At 45.1% G+C, this 24,066-nt stretch overlaps 1 protein-coding gene across 2 annotated transcripts in view; it reads right to left on the bottom strand.

The window, feature by feature from the left end:
• Positions 1–456: 456 nt before the first annotated feature.
• The window catches only part of adgra1b (adhesion G protein-coupled receptor A1b), a 565,267-nt gene continuing 541,657 nt past the window's right edge, over positions 457–24,066 (bottom strand). For both annotated transcript variants that reach the window (XM_078413700.1, XM_078413699.1), the window contains 3 exons: positions 23,728–23,873; positions 6,378–6,473; positions 457–2,801 (listed from right to left, as the gene is read on the bottom strand). In XM_078413700.1, the coding sequence (XP_078269826.1) occupies positions 1,565–2,801; positions 6,378–6,473; positions 23,728–23,873 (1,479 nt within the window). In that variant the 3' untranslated portion in view covers positions 457–1,564. The remainder of the gene's footprint in view (positions 2,802–6,377; positions 6,474–23,727; positions 23,874–24,066) is intronic.

Raw genomic sequence — 24,066 nt, 5'->3', positions numbered from 1 at the left:
AATACATTCTGGCCTTCCATCACAGTGAGGAGGTGACTGGAGGAGACTCACTATGATGGATGTTTCTTTTTTTTGGTTTTGTGTTGGTTTATTGTGTGTGTTATTGCTTATTTTTATTGCTCTTATTGTTGGACTGTGGGTGACGGAATTTCGTCCAAAAGACTTGTTTTTTTGGATGACAATAACGGTTATTCTGATACCTTTAACCATTCCTAAATAAGTCAAACAGATTTTGACTGAGCCAGCATATATTGTGATCAACGTGGATGAAATGCAGTTATTGTAAACACTTAACATTGTCGTTAAACACACTTGCTTCTCTGAGAAAGTAGTGGAAACAAATGTGACATATTTAACCTGATATCACCTTTTATTGATGAAGAATTCTTAAAAGCAAATTCTTTAAAGAAGTCTCATTAAAATAGATGACAGACTTAGTTTGAAGATTCTTTTTCGTTTTTTTTTTTACTAACAGACATGGCGATATCTGCATTTACTGGAAACATTAATTCATTATACAGTCTACACTGTAACATACAACAGGCACTGCATGCAGATAACTGAAAAATGTCATCTCTAGCACACTTATAGCGTTAACCTTACACATGTGCTGTGGCACTTTAACAGTGAAGTAGTCCAATGACTGCGTTTCAGCATTATGGTTTAATTTGCATGTATTAAAAATGAGAAAATGCTATAGGTCTTACATTGCCAGAATGATCAGCTTTTACATATAACAACAGATGAATATAGATGATAAAATGCAACAAAAATCATGCATATTTCAGCATGTGCTGTATGCCTAAATATAGATTTAATATATTTCTCCATACAAAATTGAAGAGCCAATACTCTTTTTAATCTACCTTGTGGGAAAGATTTATTTTGTATGCACTGTGTAATATACCTGAAATCTATATTGAACAGGCTAAGGACTCACACACAGCATGCTAAAGAAATCACCTCCGCACTTGCCAATAAAGGTCCACGATTATCTTACATAATGCAGAATTCTTTTAAAAATGTATTAATCTGGCGATTTATTTCAATGAAGCTAGCAATCATGAAAATAATTACAAATTATAAGTTTATACTTTGAACAAATTGCACATTATATATTTATTATTATAGGGGGTTCTTTAACAAACATTAAGATGCTACTTGTGCTAACCAACAAAAGGCTACAGCCTCTGTATTTGAATAGTAATACTCATTTTGTTTTTGGTTGTTGACTTCGAATAAACCATTTACATTGATAGAAAAATAATCAAGAGCTTCAAGGTAATGATGATAAATCTGCAGACTACATTTTGATTAATGCCTACGTTGTGGTAACACAAATGCATCTTTTTAGCTTGAAATACAAATACATAATATAATACTGCTCTCATGGTACTTTTGTATGTGCTGTACAAATATATATATATGTATACATAGAAATATGCAAATGCTATTTGAAATCTGCACAATGAGTCATGTAAACAAACACCTAAGCATTATACAAAACTTATATGTGATATTTTGTCACGGTAATGGTCTAAATTTGTAGTCGTGAAACTAAAAACTACACAGTAGTTTCATTTTTCCAAGGACCAGTCCTTATGTTCCCTGTACTGTCTGAAGCATAAATCATGGCTTCATGCAGGATTCCCTTGAGTATTCCATTTTGATTGGTTATACCTAGCGCACATGATTGTCTTCGTGACTGCATCTCAAAAGTGACTCCTTGGTGCAACGCTTCTGTACTGAGGCCACTGTCCGCAGCTTTATTGCACCCGTACAGTACCGTGCTGGCATCACTGCTCTCGGGTTGACAGGCGTTGGGACACTGCTCATTCTTTGCACAAACCACCTGCCTTTGGATGGACTGGCCATCCTGGACACTGTGGTGACTTTCCGTGTGTGAACTGTGAACGCTTCCGTCGACGCTGGAGGGAATGTGATGCGTGTATTCCCTCTGGGCTGCGGACCGGTTGTGCCGAACGAACTGTCGTGGTTTCGTTCGGCTCTTCTGGCATCTGTGCATGTGCATTGCCGGTCTGCACGGACCGTCTGCGTGCAAGTGGATGTGGCCGTCATCGTCCATGATTTGCTCATTGTGCATTTTGGCGCAACAGGGCGTTGCTGGTGAAACGCAATTCACGTGATTCTGCACGGCGTGTAGATTAGTTAATTTGCAGAGCCCAGCGACAGTGTGGTTACAACTGGACGATGACTTACTCGGGCAGGGAGAATCCAGAACGCATGGGACGTGAAGCTGGGCATCGCCATTCATGGTCACCTGGGGTCGAGCACTTGCCTGAACGGCGAATGTGTTTCGATTTGATTTGCAGCAGGACCACCAACAGTGCCAGACGTCATCGCGTTTTGCACAGTGGTGAACCAGGATAAAAAGTCCCAAGGTCACCGACACAGCTCCGTAGAGGCAACTAAAGATCATATCCAGGAAGTGTCCTTGTGAGACAGCGAGGGCGCCAAAGGTCCACATGGCAATGAAGAGGAAGAGAGTGAAGACTGAAGCACGGAGTTGAGCTTTAAACGAATGCTCATTCTCCAGCATCGAGGAGGAGATCATTGAACACGTGTGTGACACGGAACTGGAGTCTGTTATATGACTGGGGCCTACCTCGGTGCTGGCCAGCCGCTGTTGCTCTTCAGTCATCTCCTTCAGCTCATATTTCTTCCCTGGGTGGCGCTTCAGTTGTACTAGTGTACAAAGAAAATAGCAGCAACTGACTAGCACAATGAAAGCAGCCGGCCCATAGAAGGTTCCGAGACTGGGCTCCCATGCCATCCAGCAACTGTGGGGAAAGGAAAGACCTAGATAAGCAAACGAGAGACAGAAAAAACAGCAGGCAAAATATCGAGCCCCAAAAAATTATCCCCCCCCCCCAAGTACTCCAACTGAAGAATACATTTTGAGAAGAAACATTGGTCAAAAAGCAAAAAGGTGCAGATGCAAAAAATCCAAAATAAAAACAGAAGGAAATGCTCAACGGGTCAGTAGAAATGGGCACATCTAAGGTTTTAAATGGTGACTTTTCATCAGAATTGGAAAATGAGAAGGCAAGCACGTGTTGAGTTGCAGTCATGGTGGGAGCTTGGAGAGAACAAAGAGCATGTCGTTGATCAGGTGATCAGACCTTGAGAATACTCGAATGCAACAAATACTCTTTCTGCCGTCTTAACGGCATCACCCAGATCCTTGTGATTATACACCCTGACATTTTCTTTGCTTTCTCCGTCCTTTCCCTTGTCTGCAACAGAATATACCTGCTTTCTCACTTTTGATGAAAGGTTCTCCATCTGAGGCTCTGTTTCCCTTTCTCTCTTCACAAATGCTGCCTGGCCTGCTGCACCTTGCAGGAATTCTGTGCATTGTCATTTTGAAGAACCATCCATGGCTATCTTATATTTATTTTTATATTTTGGTTGTGTTGTGAAATACTCTGCCCACTGAAATATTGGAAGTGAAGTTCACATTGGCAGTTGGCAGATAACCGATGATGTAAAATCAGAAGTTATCTCAAAATGCTGGAGTAACTCAGCAGGTCAGACAGCATCTCTGGAGAGAAGGAATGGGTGACGTTTCGGGTCGAGACCCTTCTTCAGACTGATGTCGGGGGGGCGGGACAAAATGTCCCCACCGATTATGTAAAATCTGAAGACAGCTTCACACACCACCCAAAGATTAAAGCTAATCATTGAAATGGAACTGCCAAGGAAGATGTATGCATGACTAGTAACAGCAATTGGATTTGGTACCCAATAACATGATGCAACATTTGGCAATACAGTTAGAGTTGATCACAGCTTAGGCTGGAATGTGTTGCGCAGGGCACAGTCCACAGAGAACCTTTGGCTAATTGCAGTCATGGGCCATTTGTGGCAGGATTCTCCAGACTTCCACACTTGGCCTCTGCAACAGGGAGGTTGGGAATGCATTGAAATACGATGTGCATGCATACAATTTCCTGTTTTGTTCCTGGACTCACTATTGTGTCCCCCAATCACAGGTGTCAATGGTTATGGTGAGAGGGCAAGGGAATGGGGTTAAGGTAGGGAAAGATAGATCAGACTTGATCGGATGGCAGAGTAGACTCGATGGTCCGAATGGCCTAATTTTGCTCCTATCACTCCTGAACATGAACTATTAAATCTGATATGTTTTCTAAGTAGCTGAGACGAGGGGCTAAAATACTACGTATCTGACTGCCGTCTTCACACTGACTGACATCCATTTAAATCACCATCATTCACTTAAGGTGTCAATTTAGATTCTATTTGTTTATTTCATTTTACTTCAATATGTATATTGTTAAACAATGAAAGCATTTTTATTTACGTAAATTAATTAAAAAATATTTTAAATCTTTTTAGTTATATTTTTCCAACTCTCGCCAATTCTCTCTGTGACTATTAGAGATATTTAGAAGGAACTAGACCAAGTGGACCCGTTGGGCCCAAACCTCTCCTGCATTGGTGCAGCACCCTCTCCTCCCCCAACCCCTCCCCCCTCCCCAACCCTCCCTTCCCCCTCTCCCCCCCTCTCCCCCTCCCTCCCCCCTCCCCCCACCCTCCCCCCTCCTGCCCTCCCCCCACCCCTCCCCTCCCCACCCTCAACCCCCCCTCCCCTCCCCCTTCACTTCCCCCATTCCCCTTCCCCATCGCCATCCCCCTCAACCCCCCTTATCCCCACTCCTTCCCCCCTCCCTCCCTCCCGCCCCTCTCCCTCCCTAGGAGACAGATTTAAACTTCAAAATGTGAATAACTTTAAAAACATAACACCGATTTCATGAAACTTCTTCCATTAGCACCAAAGGGACGATGGTGAGTAAGGTGGGCCTAAAATTGTCACCCGATCGTGTACCGTTTTGGCTGTAGTTCAGGAACAAACAAAGAAACAAACGAGAGTTTTAGTACATAGACAAAGAATCATTCTGACACTAGCCATCACTTGGAGTCCACTTGCACCTCCCAGAACTTGCACCTCCCACATACCAGAACGAGCAATTGCTGGTGTCGAGGCCATAGTTGTTCTGGTATGTGGGAGGTGCAAGTTCTGGGAGGTGCAAGTGGACTCCAAGTGATGGCTAGTGTCAGAATGATTCTTTATTCCTTCTAGATATCTCCAATAATCACAGAGGGAATTGGCGAGAGTTGGAAAAATATAACTAAAAAGATTTATAATATTTTTAAATTAATTTACGTAAATAAAAGCCAATGGAATGTTGGCCTTCATAACAAGAGGAGTTGAGTATAGGAGCAAAGAGGTCCTTCTGCAGTTGTACAGGGCCCTAGTGAGACCGCACCTGGAGTACTGTGTGCAGTTTTGGTCTCCAAATTTGAGGAAGGATATTCTTGCTATTGAGGGCGTGCAGCATAGGTTTACTAGGTTAATTCCCGGAATGGCGGGACTATCGTATGTTGAAAGACTGGAGCGACTATGCTTGTATACACTGGAATTTAGAAGGATGAGCGGGGATCTTATTGAAACATATAAGATTATTAAGGGGTTGGACAGGTTAGGGGCAGGAAACATGTTCCCAATGTTGGGGGAGTCCAGAACCAGGGGCAACAGTTTAAGAATAAGGGGTAGGCCATTTAGAACTTTTTCAGTCAGAGAGTTGTAAACCTGTGGAATTCTCTGTCTCAAAAGGCAGTGGAGGCCAGTTCTCTGAATGCATTCAAGAGAGAGCTAGATGGAGCTTTTAAGGATAGCGGAGTCAGGAGGTATGGGGAGAAGGCAGGAATGGGGTACTGATTGGGAATGATCAGCCATGATCACATTGAATGGTGGTGCTGGCTCAAAGGGCCAAATGGCCTACTCCTGCACCTATTGTCTATTGTCTACAAAAAGGCTTTAATTGATTAACAATGATGGAAATGTAATTGAATATCAGTGAAGGGAAACTGCATCACTGTTCATCAATTAATTGATTAAGATCGATGGATGCTTTAATTGATTAACAGTGATGGGAAACTGATGCCATCAAAATGGGTTAGTGTGAACAGTGACTGCAATGCTCATTTTGTTTAACTCAACATTCACCTGGATCGACACAAAATGGTGGAGTAACTCAGCGGGACAGGCGGCATCTCTGGATGGAAGGAATGGGTGACATTTCTGAAGAAGGGTCTCGACTCGAAACGTCACCCATTCCTTCCATCAAGAGATGCCGCCTGTCCCGCTGAGTTACTCCAGCATTTTTTTTTGTCTCTCTTCGGTGTAAACCAGCATCTGCAGTTCCTTCCTACACATTCACTTGAATCGTTGGATGTTTTCACGGTGCAATGTAAAATTTAGTGGGAAATATATCATGGAATTGCGTACGCTCACAGGAGTGAGATCCGCTTTGCACAGAAAAGCTACTCACTATGGTGCATTGTCTTCACTTCCATAATTGTTGATGTTTGTCGCTGCTGTGATCCCACAAATTATGAATGGAATGCCTCCTCCAATCAGATAAGATCTGGAAAAGATTGGCAAGCAGATGAATAAATTGGTAATTAAATGGGTAGAATAACTGTACCTTCATATATTATGCTGAGAAGTGGAAAAGTAACACAGAGAAAAGATTTGTATCAGCTGCATTGAAGTTCAAGAACAAAATCAAAGTGTGAAGACAGCTGGTGATGTTTCGTATGTAAAATAATACTGGCTGCTGGAAGTATAACTGGGTGTATATTGCAAATTATGTGGATCACTAAAGAGTGTACGAAAATAACTGCAGATGCTGGTACAAATCGAAGGTATTTATTCACAAAATGCTGGAGTAACTCAGCAGGTCAGGCAGCATCTCAGGAGAGAAGGAATGGGCGACGTTTCGGGTCGAGACCCTTCTTCTGACCTGCTGAGTTACTCCAGCATTTTGTGAATAAGTGGATCACTTAAGGGCACCAATCTATGCTAAAAGAAAATAACCCCTTTAGATTTTTTTTTAGATTTAGAGATACAGCGCAGAAACAGGCCCTTCGGCCCACCGAGTCCACGCCGCTGGTGGCGCAGCGGTAGAGTTGCTGCCTTACAGCGAATTCAGCGCCGGAGACTCAGGTTCGATCCTGACTACGAGCGCCGTCTGTGCGGAGTTTGTATGTTCTCCCCGTGACCTGCGTGGGTTTTCTCCGAGATCTTCGGTTTCCTCCCACACTCCAAAGACGTACAGGTATGTAGGTTAATTGACTGGGCAAATGTAAAAAATTGTCCCTAGTGGGTGTAGGATAGTGTTAATGTGCGGTGATCGCTGGGCGGCACGGACTCGGTGGGCCGAAGGGCCTGTTTCTGCGCTGTATCTCTAAACCTAAAAAAAAATCTAAAGGGGTTATTTTTTTTTAGCATAGATTGGTGCCCTTGCATAGGGCTATTGCTCAAAATATGTAGACAGGGGCTACCAATTCTTGATAGGGACATTTATACTAGATACTTATGTTCAGTCTTAGGTAGTGGGAAGTGTGTCAGGTTTGGAATTGGAGGTCGCCATTCTTGTGGTTTTGTAAATAATATATTCCATTTTAAAAATCGATAAGGAAGTTAATTCATTTCATGTATTGTTTGCTCCAATGATATTACTCTGCTGAACCAACGAGAGAATCAAATTAGCACAATATTAACATTATTTCTGCAGAGCATTCAATATTACAAAATATATAAACATCGCATTATGGTATCAGAAATTCATCCAAATCAATTTCGGCCAAAATAAGCCTCTGGTTTTCATTTGGTACTGTAGCTATAAATCCTTAATTGAAATGGCCAGAAATGAATGCTTAACCACAAGAAATTATTGGCAAAATACCAGAGCTCTTCAATGAAAATGCATAATCTTTAGAACACAACCACACAGTTAAGCTGTGGGCCACTGAACTGACAAGTTTGACAAGCATTGACATAAGGCTACAAGGAGAATGCATGCAGACAAACAACTGTGTGTTGGCAGAAAGACCTGGCTGTGCCTTATGTAAGCATGGAAGGACAGCAGTTAAGTAACTGCTTACTTAAGGCAGAGCTACGGAGACAAGAGCTTGATGCCAACTAAGGAAGCTTGAAAGTTTCAATCCAAGTAATTAAGTAAGTCAGGAATTTAGAAAATATCCAGTCACGATGACCATGAAACTACTCGACTGATGCAAAATCCCATGTGGTTCATTACTGTCCTTCGACAAATGAAATCTGTCTTCCTTACCAGTCTGGTCAATATGTGGTTCCAGACACCACAATGATGTTGACTATTAAATGCCTCCTTACTTTGGCGGCAACCTGGACAGACTATATAAGCAGACCTTGTAAATGACACCCAAGTGCACAAGCCGGCTGCCTGCCCCCTTTTCAGGGGTTACGTCCGTGCCCGGGTGGTACGAGAAAGGGACCACTCGCTGTCCACGGGCGCCCGGGGGGATTTCCGGAACAGCTGGGCACCGCGGGAGGGGGGGGTGGAATGCATCCTCAATAAGGATGGTGATATAGTTGTATACAGTAGTTCATTTAGTATATAAAGTAGTATAAGAAAATAACTGCAGATGCTGGTACAAATCAAAGGTATTTATTCACAAAATGCTGGAGTAACTCAGCGGGTCAGGCAGCATCTCGGGAGAGAAGGAATGGGTGACGTTTCGGGTCGAGACACTTCTTCAGACTGATGTCAGGGGGGCGGGACAAAGGAAGGATATAGGTGGAGACAGGAAGATAGATTTAGAGATTTTAAATTTAGAGATACAGCGCGGAAACAGGCTTTTCGGCCCACCGAGTCCGTGCCGCCCAGCGATCCCCGCACATTAACACTATCCTACACACACTAGGGACAATTAAAAAAAAACATTTGTATGTACATTTAACGTACATACCTGTACGCCTTTTGGAGTGTGGGAGGAAACCGAAGATCTCGGAGAAAACCCACGCAGGTCACGGGGAGAGCGTACAAACTCCGTACAGACGGCGCCTGTAGTCAGGATCGAACCTGAGTGTCCGGCACTGCATTCGCTGTAAGGCAGCAACTCTACCGCTGCGCCACCGTGCTACCAGATAGAGGGAGATCTGGGAAGGAGGGGGGGAAGAGAGGGACAGAGGAACTATCTAAAGTTGGAGAAGTCGATGCTCATACCACTGGGCTGCAAACTGCCCAGGTGAAATATAAGGTGCTGTTCCTCCAATTTCCGGTGGGCCTCACTATGGCACTGGAGGAGGCCCATGACAGAAAGGTCAGACTGGGAATGGGAGGGGGAGTTGAAATGCTCGGCCACCATCTGTTTGACTTGTATTATGGTGGTTTTGATTTATTTTGTCCTGTACGTATTATTGTAAATAATTGATTCAATTATTTTTGGTTAAAAAAAACAAGACACCCAAGTGAATGAAGTGGAATAATGCTGTAGCTGAAAGATCCTGATCATTAGATCAGGAGATATGTTGGCAGATAACCTTCAGCACACCATTATATCATTTCACATTGCACAAAGGCTTCATGGTGTGAACAAGTAAACATGGACAAACATTCAAAATACTTGAATTCATTATAACTGCCCACAATTTAAATTTGGCTACAAATCCCTCATTTCAAAATGTTAATTAATTGTGGCTATGAATAAATGGACAAGTGGGTCCCCAAGCAATTAAACGCATTTCTTCCGCAGACACATGATTCAATCAATTTAAAATGTTATCTGAAATTATATTGCTGCACAGAATCAAATCAAACTAAATTACCAGACATCCTCGAGCACCATTTGAAAGTCAATTAGCATCAAGATGTCCTTCTTCATTCCACAAGAAGAGGTGCACTATTTACCTGTCACCAGTAATGAAATTATATACCTGCCTTTTTCTGAGGATGGTATTTTGGAATCTTTCAAGCAAAAATATGCACACACTGAAATGAAGCATTGAAATATGGATATGAAATTAATTTACCACATCAATCATACTAACAGACTAATTGGAACATAGAAGAACAGAGAGGAATAGCTCTTGGTTCTTGACATTTTTACTCTGGGAAAAACATTCCGACTGTCTACCTTATCAATTTTCTATATTTCTATCAGTCTTCCCTTAAACTCTGGCGTTCCAGTAAAAACAACCCAAGATTTTTCAAGATGTGTAGGAAAGAACTGCAGATGCTGGTTTAAATCAAAGGTAGACACAAAATGCTGGAGTAATTCAGTGGGACAGGCAGCATCTCTGGAGAGGTGGAGTGGGTGATGTTTCGGGTCGAGACCCTTCTTCAGACTCGACCCGAAACGTCACCCATTCCTTCTCTCCAGAGATGCTGCCTGTCCCGCTCAGTTACTCTAAGTGTCTCCCCAAGATTGTTCAATTTCTCCTTACAGCTAATTTCCTGTAAGCCAGGCATAGTTCTGGTAAAACTTCTCAGCACTCTTTCCAAAGTCTCCACAACCTTGTTATAATGGGGTGACCAGAAATACACACAAATATACACAATTCCAAATGTAGCCCAACCAAAGTCCTATGACTTTTGTACTTAATGCTCTGACCAACGAAGACAAGCCTACTATATGCATTTTTACCACTTTACTTGCGTTGCCACTTTCATGGCGTTATGGATTTAGACTGCAGTATCCCTGCTTTCATCAATGTTTTTAAGAATCTTGCCATTAACTGTATACATTCCCCTTATTTTCATTCTCCCAAACTGCAACGCCTCAGACTTGCTCAGATTAAACTCTATCTGCCACTTCTCCACCCATTTCTGATCTATATACCGTTGTACACTATTCTCACTGTCCACAACTCCGCCAATTTTGGTATCGTCGACAACTTTACTAACCAATCCATCTACGTGTACCCCACACATACACACACAGACAGTTCTCAACATATATCCCTGCAGAATTCCACTGATCACAGACCTCCAGCTGGAGTAACACCCTTCCACCACAAATTTCTATCTATCATGGGTAAACCTCTTCTGAATCGAAAGTACCAAGCCTTCCATGCATCTTAATATCTTTAATATAATTCTCCCATGACACATACCTTACTAAAATCTATGTAGACACCATCCACTGCCCTCTCCTCATCGATCACCTTCCTCACTTCCACAAAATATTCAATCAAGTTCGTAAGACATGACCTGCCATGGACAAGGCCACGATGATTGTCCTTAATTAGGCCATCTATATACTAAAACTCTCATTTGTTTGCTTGTTCCTGAACTACAGCCAAAATGGTACAGGACAGAGTGACAATTTTAGGCCCACATTACTTACCCTCGCCCCATGGTCCCATGGAAGAAGTTTCATTGAAATCGGTGTTATATTTTAAAAGTTATTCACATTTTAAAGTTTATTAAACTGCGCATGCGCAGTTGAGGCTCCGTTGTGGGAGGAGGGGGGTGGGGGGGAGGAGGGAGGGGGGAGAGGGGGAGGGAGAGGGGGGAGTGGAAGGGGAGGGGAGGGAGGGAGAGGGGAGGGAGGGAGAGGGAGAGGGGGGAGGAGGGAGAGGGGGGAGTGGAAGGGGGGAGGGGGAGGGAGGAGGGGGAGGAGGGGGGCGGGGGGGAGAGGAGGGGAGGAAGGGGGAAGGGAGGAAGGAGAGGGGAGGGGGGAGTGGGGGAGGAGAGGGTACTGCACCAATGCAGGAGTGGTTTGGGCCGAATGGGTCCACTTGGTCTAGTTCTCTTCTAAATATGTGATTTGTAAATTTAAAAAAAGCTTAAATATCAAAGACATCACCAATGTATTTCAGACATCAATTCAGATGTATATTTTACAAAGCACCTCTACAATCTTATGCGCCAAATGATGGGAATTTTGGGCCAGAGAATCGTGGCTTTTATGCTGCTATTATTGTCATTCCATATTCTCTTTGATTGCTTCTTTTTAGTGCTGCAGGTTCACATCAGGTAACACAGGAACGTTTTATAAGTAAACATATTAATTCACTGTCTCCCCACTTCAATATGAAGTAGTCCAAGGTCATTCTGCACTGCTTTATTGAGAAAGTTCCCAGATGGTTACTGAATGTTCGATAAAACTGGACCCAAGTCCACTGAATGTCAGGTGTGGTGCATCATTTGTATTACTAGTGACGCATTTTACACTGTCTTCTCATTGATTTATCTTTTTTTTTTACCCAAGCCTCACAGCTCCTTTCTTTAGTTTATTTTTGAGATTCAGCACGGAAACAGGCACTTCTGCCCACCAAGGCAGCAATGACCAGTGATCCCCGCACATTAACACTATCCTACACTAGGGACAATTTGTTCACATATATACCAAGCCAATTGACCTACAAACCCTGTCTTTGGAGTGAGGGAGGAAACCAAAGTTCTCGGAGAAAACGCACGCAGGTCACTGGGAGAATGTACAAACTCCACACAGGCAAGCACCAATGGTCAGGATCGAACCCGGGTCTCTGGCGCTATAAGCGCTGCATGGCAGCAACTCTACCTCTGTCTTGCCACCTGCTCTGGTGCACTTTCCCCCCCCAGTTTCTCCATCTCTTCCCCATTATCCATTTCCTCAATATTCCATTCTGCACAGCGCCGTTTTAAGTCCCAATCTGATTCTAGTTGCTGGGTTCTAACTGCAATGTATCCTTGTAACTAAATGGGATTGCAAGATTGGACCAGCATTCGCATGTGAAAGGATTGGATAACATAAATCCCCCAGGGTGCTCTTGGACAGCGCGTATTCCCTCTCTAATGACACCCGGCAGCGCTGTGTTCAGCACTGTGTTCTGAGAGAGCAAAGGAACTCTAGGGAGTTAGTGCTCAGCCTATTTTGGGCAGGCAGTGCTGAGTCCACCTGTAGAAGACAGTGAACACTGCAACATGAGGAGCCAGGGATGTCAGCGATCCGTCCATCCTAAGCAGTCAGTACTCAGCACATGGATGGGATCGTGAAGAGGTTGGGCCAGTGCTTTTACATTCTTTGACCTTTAGAGAGGTCAACAACAAACTTCTACAGATGCACTACAGAAAGTATCCTGATCGATTGCACCTTGGGCGGTTATGGCAATTCCAACGTACAGGACCGCACGAGGCTCTCACTGAGTGGTGGACTCAGACCAGTCTGCTCTGCTCCAGCCGATTCTATCCACTGAACTTTCTTTCATCATACTGACTTCCAGCCTCTCACTTGCCTCAATCCTGCATTGGATCCCATCAGCCATGGATCTAGTTCAAACCCATCCAGGTAGCACTAGCAAACCTGACTGCCAGGATATTGTTTCAGTCTTTTCAGTCTGAAGGTGGGTTCTGACCCGAAATGCCACCTATGATTTCCAGATGCTCGATGCCAGAGACACACTTCTTTAATCAACATTGGAAGCGCAAATGTTGTAATAGGTTTTATCTGAAGCACTAGCCAATTTTCCATCTTATATAGTTTTGGAAAGGATGAGACTCAACAGGGCCAATGACTTACTTGTGCAAAGGTTAGTATACACTGGATGCAAAGGCTTGTATACACTGGAATTTAGAAGGATGGGAGGGGATCTTATCGAAACGTATAAGATTATTAAGGGGTTGGACACGTTAGAGGCAGGAAACATGTTCCCAATGAAGAAGGGTCTCGACCCGAAACGTCACCCATTCCTTCTCTCCCGAGATGCTGCCTGACCTGCTGAGTTACTCCAGCATTTTGTGAATAAATCGATTTGTACCAGCATCTGCAGTTATTTTCTTATACAACATGTTCCCAATGTTGGGGGAGTCCAGAACCAGGGGCCACGGTTTACGAATAAGGGGTAGGCCATTTAGAACGGAGATGAGGAAAAACTTTTTCAGTCAGAGTTGTGAATCTGTGGAATTCTCTGCCTCAGAAGGCAGTGGAGGCCAATTCGCTGAATGCATTTAAGAGAGAGCTAGATAGAGCTCTTAAGGATATCGGAGTCAGGGGGTATGGGGAGAAGGCAGGAACGGGGTACTGATTGAGAATGATCAGCCATGATCACATTGAATGGCGGTGCTGGCTCAAAGGGCCGAATGGCCTCCTCCTGTACCTATTGTCTATTGTCTTTTGTCTATTAGAGTTCAGTTTTCTGGTTAATTAACTTTTTGTCAGAACAATTGTGACAGACGTTTATCGTTCAAATGTCATCTCTGCTTCGCTCTCCATAGATGCTGCCTGACCTGCCAAATGCTTATTTAATTCCCTGTATTTATTTCAGCTTTACAGCATCTTCATCACTTCGATTGTGAATGAATGTCATTAATCACTTTGATTGTGCTACTTTGGTGCAATCGTTTATCCAAAAGCTTTATCGAGTACATTCAAGAAGGATCTGCAGCAGTGAACCCTATTGAGAGGGAACGGGAGATTGGTTACGGAGTACAGTAGAGTGGTGGGAGGGGTTTTCTCAGGAAAAGAAATCTTGAAGGAAGGGGAGCAGATTCTGAAGATGGTATAGTTGGTGCAGCATGGAAATTCAAGTGCAAAACTAACTCAAATGATGACCCGGGAGAGAATCCAGGTAGTTTAGATTTTTTTTTAGATTTAGAGATACAGCGCGGAAACAGGCCCTTCGGCCCACCGAGTCCGCGCCGCCCAGCGATCCCCGCACACCAACACTATCCTACACACACTAGGGACAATTTTAACATTTTACCCAGTCAATTAACCTACATACCTGTACGTCTTTGGAGTGTGGGAGGAAACCGAAGATCTCGGAGACAACCCACGCAGGTCACGGGGAGAACGTACAAACTCCGTACAGACGGCGCCCGTAGTCAGGATCGAACCTGAGTCTCAGGCGCTGCATTCGCTGTAAGGCAGCGACTCTACCGCTGCGCCACAAGTTGTGTTGGCATAAACAAGAAGGCACAGCAGAGACTCCACTTCCTGAGGATCCTCAGGAAAACCAACCTGCAGGAGAAGCTCATGTTGTCCTTCTATCGCTGCTCCATCGAGAGTGTGCTGGCATACTGTATAACCACATGGTATGCCAGCTGCTCAGAAAAGGACAGGAAGGCCCTTCAGAGGGTCATCACGACGGCCCAGAAGATCATCGGCTGCTCACTGCCCTCCCTGGAGCACCTGTTCAGCCTACGCTGCCTCAGTAGAGCAGGCAAAATAATAAAAGATCCATCCCACCCCGGCCACCGTCTGTTTGTTCATCTGCCCTCTGGTCGACGTTTCAGGTCGATCAAATCCCGAACAAACAGACATAAGAACAGTTTTTACCCCAGGGCCATACGAGAACTGAACACTACCTTTGCACTAGGCAACACCGTTAAAAAATCTTGTACTTAATATAATTGTATTTAATTGTATTTATGTATTTATTTGTTTTTGCATTTATTGCATATATGTTTGTACGCACCGTCAGGATTGGCTATTTTTTAATTTCGTTGTACTCGTTGCAATGACAATAAATGAATATTATTATTATTATTATTATTAGTAGAGCAGGCAAAATAATAAAAGATCCATCCCACCCCGGCCACCGTCTGTTTGTTCATCTGCCCTCTGGTCGACGTTTCAGGTCGATCAAATCCCCAACAAACAGACTTAAGAACAGTTTTTACCCCAGGGCCATACGAGAACTGAACACTACCTTTGCACTAGGCAACACCGTTAAAAAATCTTGTACTTAATATAATTGTATTTAATTGTATTTATGTATTTATTTGTTTTTGCATTTATTGCATATATGTTTGTACGCACCGTCAGGATTGGCTATTTTTAAATTTCGTTGTACTCGTTGCAATGACAATAAATGAATATTATTATTATTATTATTATTATGAAGGAGGAAAAGAAAGGTAAAGGCACTGGTGGGAGTGATGGAGGGTGAGGATTAAGTACAAGTGCAGTGGGGTAGAGTTTGGGTTTGCAGGGAAGGGTGGAATGAGAAAGCACAAACAGCAGAGCTCATTGGTCAGGGAATAGACAGGGACAGGGATTAAAGCAGATTCAAAGAAACTGTTATTCTGCTCTTAACTTCTGAGGGAGTCTAAAAGGAACAGGTGGATTTGACTGAAGTAGGTAGTCATTGTCTGCTATTCACTTCTTCCAAAGACGATCCTAATAAACTCAAAATGCATCATCTCTGCATGGTCGCATTGTTTGACATGATTGCTTTCCCCTTTCCAACCCCACCCCGCACGCCCTAAAAGGATCTAATTGCACTTCACTTGTAAAATGCAGCTCTTTTGACCCTGAAGGAAGTATACTGTTGCCAAGAGGTAATCACAGCATTGCTGTCCATCACAGCCACATGGAGAGTTTAAATTGTTTGAGAAATGAAGCAAGTATTTCGGTCTTTTTACATTTTATCTTGTCCTATATAATCAACATCTCCAATATTTCTTTGAGGTCTTTTCTTTGTGAATGTTGGTGAGAGGATCACTTGAGAAAGGGAGATGCCTCTGAGTGCTTCATGGATTTGGTCATTTGAAGGGCGGGTTATTCAAGTTTTGATTGAACCTATTCATTTTCGTTTGCTTGTCCCTGAAAGTGACCAAAATGTTAACATTCACAGTATTGCTGTGCATGAAAGGTAATCAGAGAGATAATCCGTGATGGAAAATCACTTCCTGCAACTCAGATTTAAATAGCATCAGACCAAGTAGACCCGTTGGGCCCAAACCTCTCCTGCATTGGTGCAGCACCCTCTTCTCCCCCACTTCCCCCCTCCCTTCTCCCCCCTCCCCCTCCCCTCCCCTGTCCCCTCCCCCTCCTCCAGCCCCTCCCTCTCCCCTCTCTCCTCCCACTCCCCTCCCCACCTCCCCTGACCCCCTCCCTCCAGCCCCTCCCTCTCCCCCTCACCCCCCTCTACCCTCAACCTCCCGTCCCCACCTCCCCCTCTCCTGTCTCCTCCCCCCCCTCCCCCTCTCTCCAGCCCCTCCCTCTCCCCCTCACCCTCCCTGCCCCCCTCCCTCCCTCCTCTCCCCTCCCTCCCTCCTTCCCTCTCCCACCCCTCCCCCTTCCCCTTCCCCCTGCACCCCCCCACTCCATCCCCCTCAACCCCCCCATATCCTCCATCCTCCCCCACCCCCTCCCTCCTCCTCCTCCCTCCACCCCCTACCCTCCCTCCCTCCCTCCCTCCCTCCCTAGGAGATAGATTTACACTTTAAAACGTGAATAACTTAAAAAATATAACACCGATTTCAATGAAACTTCTTCCATTAGCACCAAAGGGATGACGGTGAGTAAGGTGGGCCTACAATTGTCGCGCTATCGTGTACCGTTTTGGCTGTAGTTCAGGAACAAACAAACGAGAGTTTTAGTATATAGATGATGGGGTATGTCTGATATTTTTAATGCCAATACTCTATAGCAGTCAAAGGTATTAAGAATGAATTAAACTGAACTAAAATTCTGGCATTTTACAAGCACAGCAGCTTTTTCTTCTCAAACAACAGTGAGTGAGAAATTACAACTCCCAATAAATAATAGATAAAGAACTGAGGAATGACTACATTTTATGAAAGAAGCTTTCGCATTGAGCAATTAATTCACCTGTAAAAAGGTGATGGGTGTCAGTAGTGAACACGAGTGTAAATAAAGAATATAAATGAGTCCAAACTTCTAATTCCAATATTCCTGACAAAATCTTTGCTTCTCGTGCCTCATCGTACAAATATGATAACAATGTGCAATTAGCCCAAAACCTGTCGTTATGTTTATGGTTTGAGTTTGTACTTTTGTGCAAATATTTGCTATTTTTCACAGAACTATTTTGAATAAGCTTAATAATTCCTGAAAGATTTTAATTGTCCTTTATTGGTTCCATCAATTGAGATGTAGCTGAGCAAATATTTTGGCAATAGTGACACTTAGAAATGTAATCTAAATGACTGTGAATGGTTAATTGAATATTCCCTGTGCTTCTCCACTGGGGTCTACTTTGCTTTACAGAAAGCATAAACAATTAAAAAAACTATTTCTATAACACTCCCGAAATTAGAAAAACTACAAAGTACAAAGGATTAGAATAAGATCAAATTAGGTAAAATGTGGAATGGCCACAAAAGGTATAAAATGGAAGTGCAGCAAGCTGAGTTTAATATTATAATATCTTGCTTTGTCTTTCAGGATATCTGAAGATATCACAAGAATCTAGAAAGTGCCTGCAGGTGTTCCTCAACATACAGTGGGGTTACGTTCCGATCAATCCATGGCAAACTGAAAATATCGTACGTCGAAATGCATTTAATACACCTGATCACATGGCCGGAAGTGAACTATGGGTTGGCTGCCGTTGCCCAGCTTTTGCACAATTGTAAAGTCGAAATATCAAAAGTCGAAGCATTGTTCGGCGGGGAGCACCTGTATTTAATTATCAAAATGTACACAGGAGTCTAATTTGTGAGAAAGGGAGATGCCGGGCGGCACGGTGGCGCAACGGTAGAGTTGCTGCCTTACAGCAAATGCAGCGCTGGAGACTCAGGTTCGATCCTGACTACGGAGGGTCCTGACTACGATCCTGTCTGTACGGAGTTTGTACGTTCTCCCCGTGACCTGCGTGGGTTTTCTCCGAGATCTTCGGTTTCCTCCCACACTCCAAAGACGTACAGGTATGTAGGTTAATTGGCTGGGCAAATGTAAAAATTGTCCCTAGTGTGGGTGTAGGATAGTGTTAATGTGCGGGGATCGCTGGGCTGCGCGGACCCGGTGGGCCGAAGGGCCTGTTTCTGCGCTGTATCTCTAAATCTAAATCTAAAATCTTATGAATAGCACATCACAGTTATTTACTAAAAGTAAAGCCTGAAGTATATCTAACTGTTGAAATCCTACATAGTATTACAGCTGTAATATCAAATGGTATGTGGTGTTCGAATTTCAAAGGAACTGTTGCAATAGTGATACTATAATAGGACAAACTTAAAACCAGTGAGATTGCATTGAATATACACACGAAATACTGGAGCCATTCAACGGGCCAGGCAGCATCTCTGGGGAAATGGAATAAATGATATTTCGCATCGAGACCTTTCTTTATTTTGTCACGAGGTCATAAGTGATAATAGACAATAGACAATAGGTACAGGAGTAGGCCATTCAGCCCTTCGAGCCAGCACCGCCATTCAATGTGATCATGGCTGATCATTCTCAATCAGTACCCCGTTCCTGCCTTCTCCCCATACCCCCTCACTCCGCTATCCTTAAGAGCTCTATCCAGCTCTCTCTTGAAAGCATCCAACGAACTGGCCTCCACTGCCTTCTGAGGCAGAGAATTCCACACCTTCACCACTCTCTGACTGAAAAAGTTCTTCCTCATCTCCGTTCTAAATAGCCTACCCCTTATTCTTAAACTGTGGCCCTTTGTTCTGGACTCCCACAACATTGGGAACATGTTTCCTGCCTCTAATGTGTCCAATCCCCTAATTATCTTATATGTTTCAATAAGATCCCCCCTCATCCTTCTAAATTCCAGTGTATACAAGCCCAATCGCTCCAGCCTTTCAACATACGACAGTCCCGCCATTCCGGGAATTAACCTAGTGAACCTACGCTGCACGCCCTCCATAGCAAGAATATCCTTCCTCAAATTTGGAGACCAAAACTGCACACAGTACTCCAGGTGCGGTCTCACCAGGGCCCGGTACAACTGTAGAAGGACCTCTTTGCTCCTATACTCAACTCCTCTTGTTATGATAGGAGCAGAATTAGGCCATTCGGCCCATCAAGTCTACTCCGCCATTCAATCATGGCTGACCTATCTCTCCCTCCTAACCCCATTCTCCTGCCTTCTCCCCATAACCCTTGACACCCGTACTAATCAAGAATCCACCTACCTCTGCCTTAAAAATATGTATTGACGGCCATTTGTCTCTATCTTCAGTGTAAAACAGCACCTACAGTTCCTTTGTGCACACAAGGTTGCATCTAATATTAGCTGACAGCAGGGCTAGAAACTGGAACAAATTCTAAAGTGCATTCCACAAATAAAACAGTATTTGCCACAGCCTAGGATACATCACAAAGTCTGGTGAATCAGCTTCAGTTATTGTAATTTATTGTAATTTACAAATGCACTAACAATAAAATAACATTGATATGCATATGCCTGTGAACCCCATTGGGATCCAGAGCAAACTGTAGGTGCCATTGGTATAAATAGAACTGCATCAAATGTCTCAATAAGTGAAAGTTTAAAGATTTCTAAAAAATAATAAATATTCAAAGCCACGTGAGATCTAGAAAATGCATTGAAGAGCTGAGCGCGTTTATGGTTTCTTTCTCAAATAAAGAAGAATCCTCCTCAAATCTCCTTGAGGTATGTCTACTTTGAAGAGGTTCTCCTCCTCTCTCCCACGAGAGTTTAGCAACATGCTCTCTCACTGCCCCCCCCTCTGTGATTCCTCCTGGCCTCCTACTCTACGACCACGTTTCAACCCAGACTCGCTATAATAGCCACGTGTGTTTTCTCGGGACTTGCCTGCTCCTCCATCTTCTACCTGGTGGCTTCCCGCTCCGGTTCCACACCTCCCAGTTTGGACCCAACCCGGACTACAGGCTCCGACAGTCTATCTGCCATTTTTCACAACAGTTCTCCTTCCGTGCCCTGCGTTGTACGCTGGCTGGGATGTGCCGGCACCATCAGGCCCTCACTCTGACTCTGTCGCGACTCTGGGCCTCACTAACCCACAACGGGCCCCAACTGTACTTCATGCCATGCCAGATCCACGCCCTCAACAAACACTTCCTCACCAACCTGGACTCCACTAAGACTCGCAAACTCGCTCGCTTCCAGACCGCTCCCACCGCCGAAACGTCTCGATTCACTGCCTGCAGGCCCGGGGCTCCACTGCTGGTCCTCGCCACCCGCCCGACCACCACAAGGCAGACACCCGCGCCACCATCGCCGCCACGAGGAGCAGCACCAACATTCACCGCCTTCCTGGCCGGTCCCGGGCCCGAAACTGCCGTCAGCTGACCTCCACCACCTCCCCGGGGCCTCTGCCGCCGACCCTCGCCGACTCCCCGGCCATCCGCTGACCGGGACCACCGACGCTTCTCTAGTCCCCCGCGGGCCTCCACCAGCAACTCCGCCGACCCTCGCCACTCCACCGCCCACCAGCGGGCCGCAGCCATCATCTTACCTGAGTCCCAGGCTCAGCACCGGGCCCACAACCTCCACGATGCAAGCTCCAACACAACGTGGTCTGACCCTGCTGGGTCCCACTGCTCCCCCCCCCTCCAACAGGGAACCTCAGTGGGGGTTCCACTGGGTCATTACCTTTCACCAGGTGGCCCCAGCTACTTCCCACCCATTACAATAGTCTTCATGCTCCCCTCCTCTCTGAACACCCGCCATCCCCCAACCAGACATCGCCTCAGCCTCCATCTACTCCCCGGCCCTCCTCTGACCTCAAACCCCACCCTTGCCGTGTGTTCACCACCACCCCTGATCTCCCCCTTTCTGATATGGAACGGTCTGTCCTCAGCAGAGGCCTCACCTTTGTTTCCCTCCACCCCCACCTCGAGTTCCGGGTCCGCCATGACGTAGAGCTCTTCTTCCGTTGCCTCCTCCTTCCCCTCCGTGCCTTTTCCTATGGGAAGGTGGCCTCACCACCCAATGATGACCCCTTCTCCCGTCTCCACCAGTTCCCCTCCTCTTGGACTGCCCTGGATGGCCCTCTACCTCCTTTAGATCTTTCATTTCCAACTGCCAGCGGGACATCAACCGTCTCAACTTTTCCACTCCCCTGACTTACTCTAACCTCACGGTTAGTATCTTCTCCCCAAAATCCACAAACAGAACTATCCTGGCAGACCCATTGTTTCTGCTTGTTCATGTCCCACTGAATTAATTTCCACATACCTCGACTCCATCCTATCCTCCCCTGGTCCAATCCCTCCCTACCTTTGTCCATGACACCTCACACGCTCTTCATCACTTCAGCGACTTCCATTTTACAGGCCCCCATTCCCTCATCTTTACTATAGATGTCCAGTCACTCTACACCTCCTCCATCCCCCACCAGGAAGGTCTTAAAGCCCTCCGTTTCTTCCTCGACCGCAGAACCAACCAATTTCCATCTACTAACACTCTCCTCCGCCTAGCAGAGCTGGTCCTTACCCACAACAGCTTCTCCTTCGACTCCTCACACTTCCTCCAAATCCAAGGCGTAGCTGTGGGCACTCGCATGGGCCCTTGCTATGCCTGCCTCTTTGTAGGGTATGTTGAACAATCCCTGTTCCAGACGTACACTGGCCCTATCTCCAAACTCTACCTCCGCTACATTGATCAATGCATTGGTGCTACCTCTTGTACCCATGCAGAACTCACTGACTTCATCGACTTCACCACCAATTTCCATCCTGCGCTCAAATTCTCCGACATCTCCCTCCCGTATCTAGGTCTCACCATCTCCATCACAGGAGACAGACTATTGACTGACATCTATTACAAACCCACTGACTTCCACAGCTATCTAGACTACACTTCATCCCACCCTGCTTCCTGCAAAGACTCTATCCCCTACTCCCAATTCCTCCGTCTACGCCGCATCTGTGCCCAGGATGAGGTTTTCCATACCAGGTCATTGGAGATGTCCTCATTCTTAAGGGGTCGGGGGTTCCCCTCTTTCATTACAGATGAGGTTCTCACTCGTGTCTCCTCTTTATCCCACAGCTCCTCTCTTGCTCCCCTTCCCCCCATTCATAACAAGGATAGAGTCCCCCTTGTCCTCACCTTCCACCAAATCAGCCGTCGCATACAGCATATAATCCTACAACATTTCTGCCACCTCCAACGGGATCCCACAACTGGCCACATCTTCCCATCTCCACCCCTTTCTGCTTTCCGCAGAGACCGTTCCCTCCGTAACTCCCTGGTCCACTCGTCCCTTTCCACCCAAACCACCCCCTCCCCAGGTACTTTTCCCTGCAACCGCAGGAGATGCAACACCTTTCCCTTTCTCTCCCCTCTCGACTTCATCCAAGGACCCCAACAGTCTTTTCAGGTGAGGCAGAGGTTCACTTGCACCTCTTCCAAATTCATCAACTGTATCCGCTGTTCCAGGTATCAACTCCTGTATATCGGCGAGACCAAGCGCAGCCTCGGCGATCATTTCGCTGAACACCTCAGCTAAGTCTGCCTTAACCAACCTGATCTCCCGGTGGCTCAGTATTTCAACTCCCCCTCCCATTCCCAGTCTGACCTTTCTGTCCTGGGCCTCCTCCATTGTCATAGTGAGGCCCAGCGCAAATTGGAGGACCAGCATCTCATATTTTGCTTGGGTAGCTCGCACCCCAGTGGTATGAGCATTGACTTCTCTAACTTCAAATAGCCCTTGCTTTCCCTCTCTCTCCATCCCCCCCCCCCCTTGCCAGTTCTCCCACCAGTTTTACTCTCTGACTACATTCTATCTCTGTTCCGCCCACTCCCCTGACATCAGTCCGAAGAAGGGTCTCGATCCGAAACGTCACCCATTCCTTCTCTCCAGAGCTGCTGCCTTTTACACCAGCATTCTGTGTCTACCTTCGATTTAAACCAGCATCTGCAGTTCCTTCCATCACAAGAATCCTTAATGTTGATGATGTTAAATCAACACCCCATTACAAATAATAAGTTGCCACAACAGCTCGGAGCTATTTACACCGTGGAATGATAAGCAGAACACACCACGTTGATGGATAGAAAATAATAAAATAAAAGGTGCAAAATGCGCAGAGGCAAATGAAGCAACATCCTTATCGGTAATGTCTTTCAGCTGTCACGTTCTCCATGAACTGCATTTATATTCTGGAAACATTCTGCTATGCGTCACCAATACAAATAGTTTCATCTACTCAGGGAAACATGATATGCGTGTTCCTTACCGTAGCATAGGTTGTGGAGAGTGTGATGGTTGTTCAGCATTGTGGGACTGAGGCACCTTTTTGGTCACTTGCTTGTAAATATTTCTGGCAGTGACACAAATCCAGAAAATCGTCGAGAGTGTGGAGTAGTGTAAAACAATCCCAACCTAGAAGGTAAAGATATATATATATATATATAAATACATTACATCATCTGGAGAGGAAAAACAGCAGAGATATTGATAGCGTTAATGCAACACATTTAAAGGATTGTCGTGTGAAATGTGCCCTTTGCAGGTTTATGAACAAAAATTCTTGTTCTCAGAGGGCATCAGTAGATGAAGTGATAATTGCTCCCTT

This window comes from Rhinoraja longicauda, chromosome 16 (assembly GCF_053455715.1).
Source record: "Rhinoraja longicauda isolate Sanriku21f chromosome 16, sRhiLon1.1, whole genome shotgun sequence".
Classification (NCBI taxonomy): Eukaryota; Metazoa; Chordata; class Chondrichthyes; order Rajiformes; family Arhynchobatidae; genus Rhinoraja; species Rhinoraja longicauda.
Note: the sequence above shows the minus strand (reverse complement) of the source record. Positions and strands in the feature narration are given on the sequence as shown.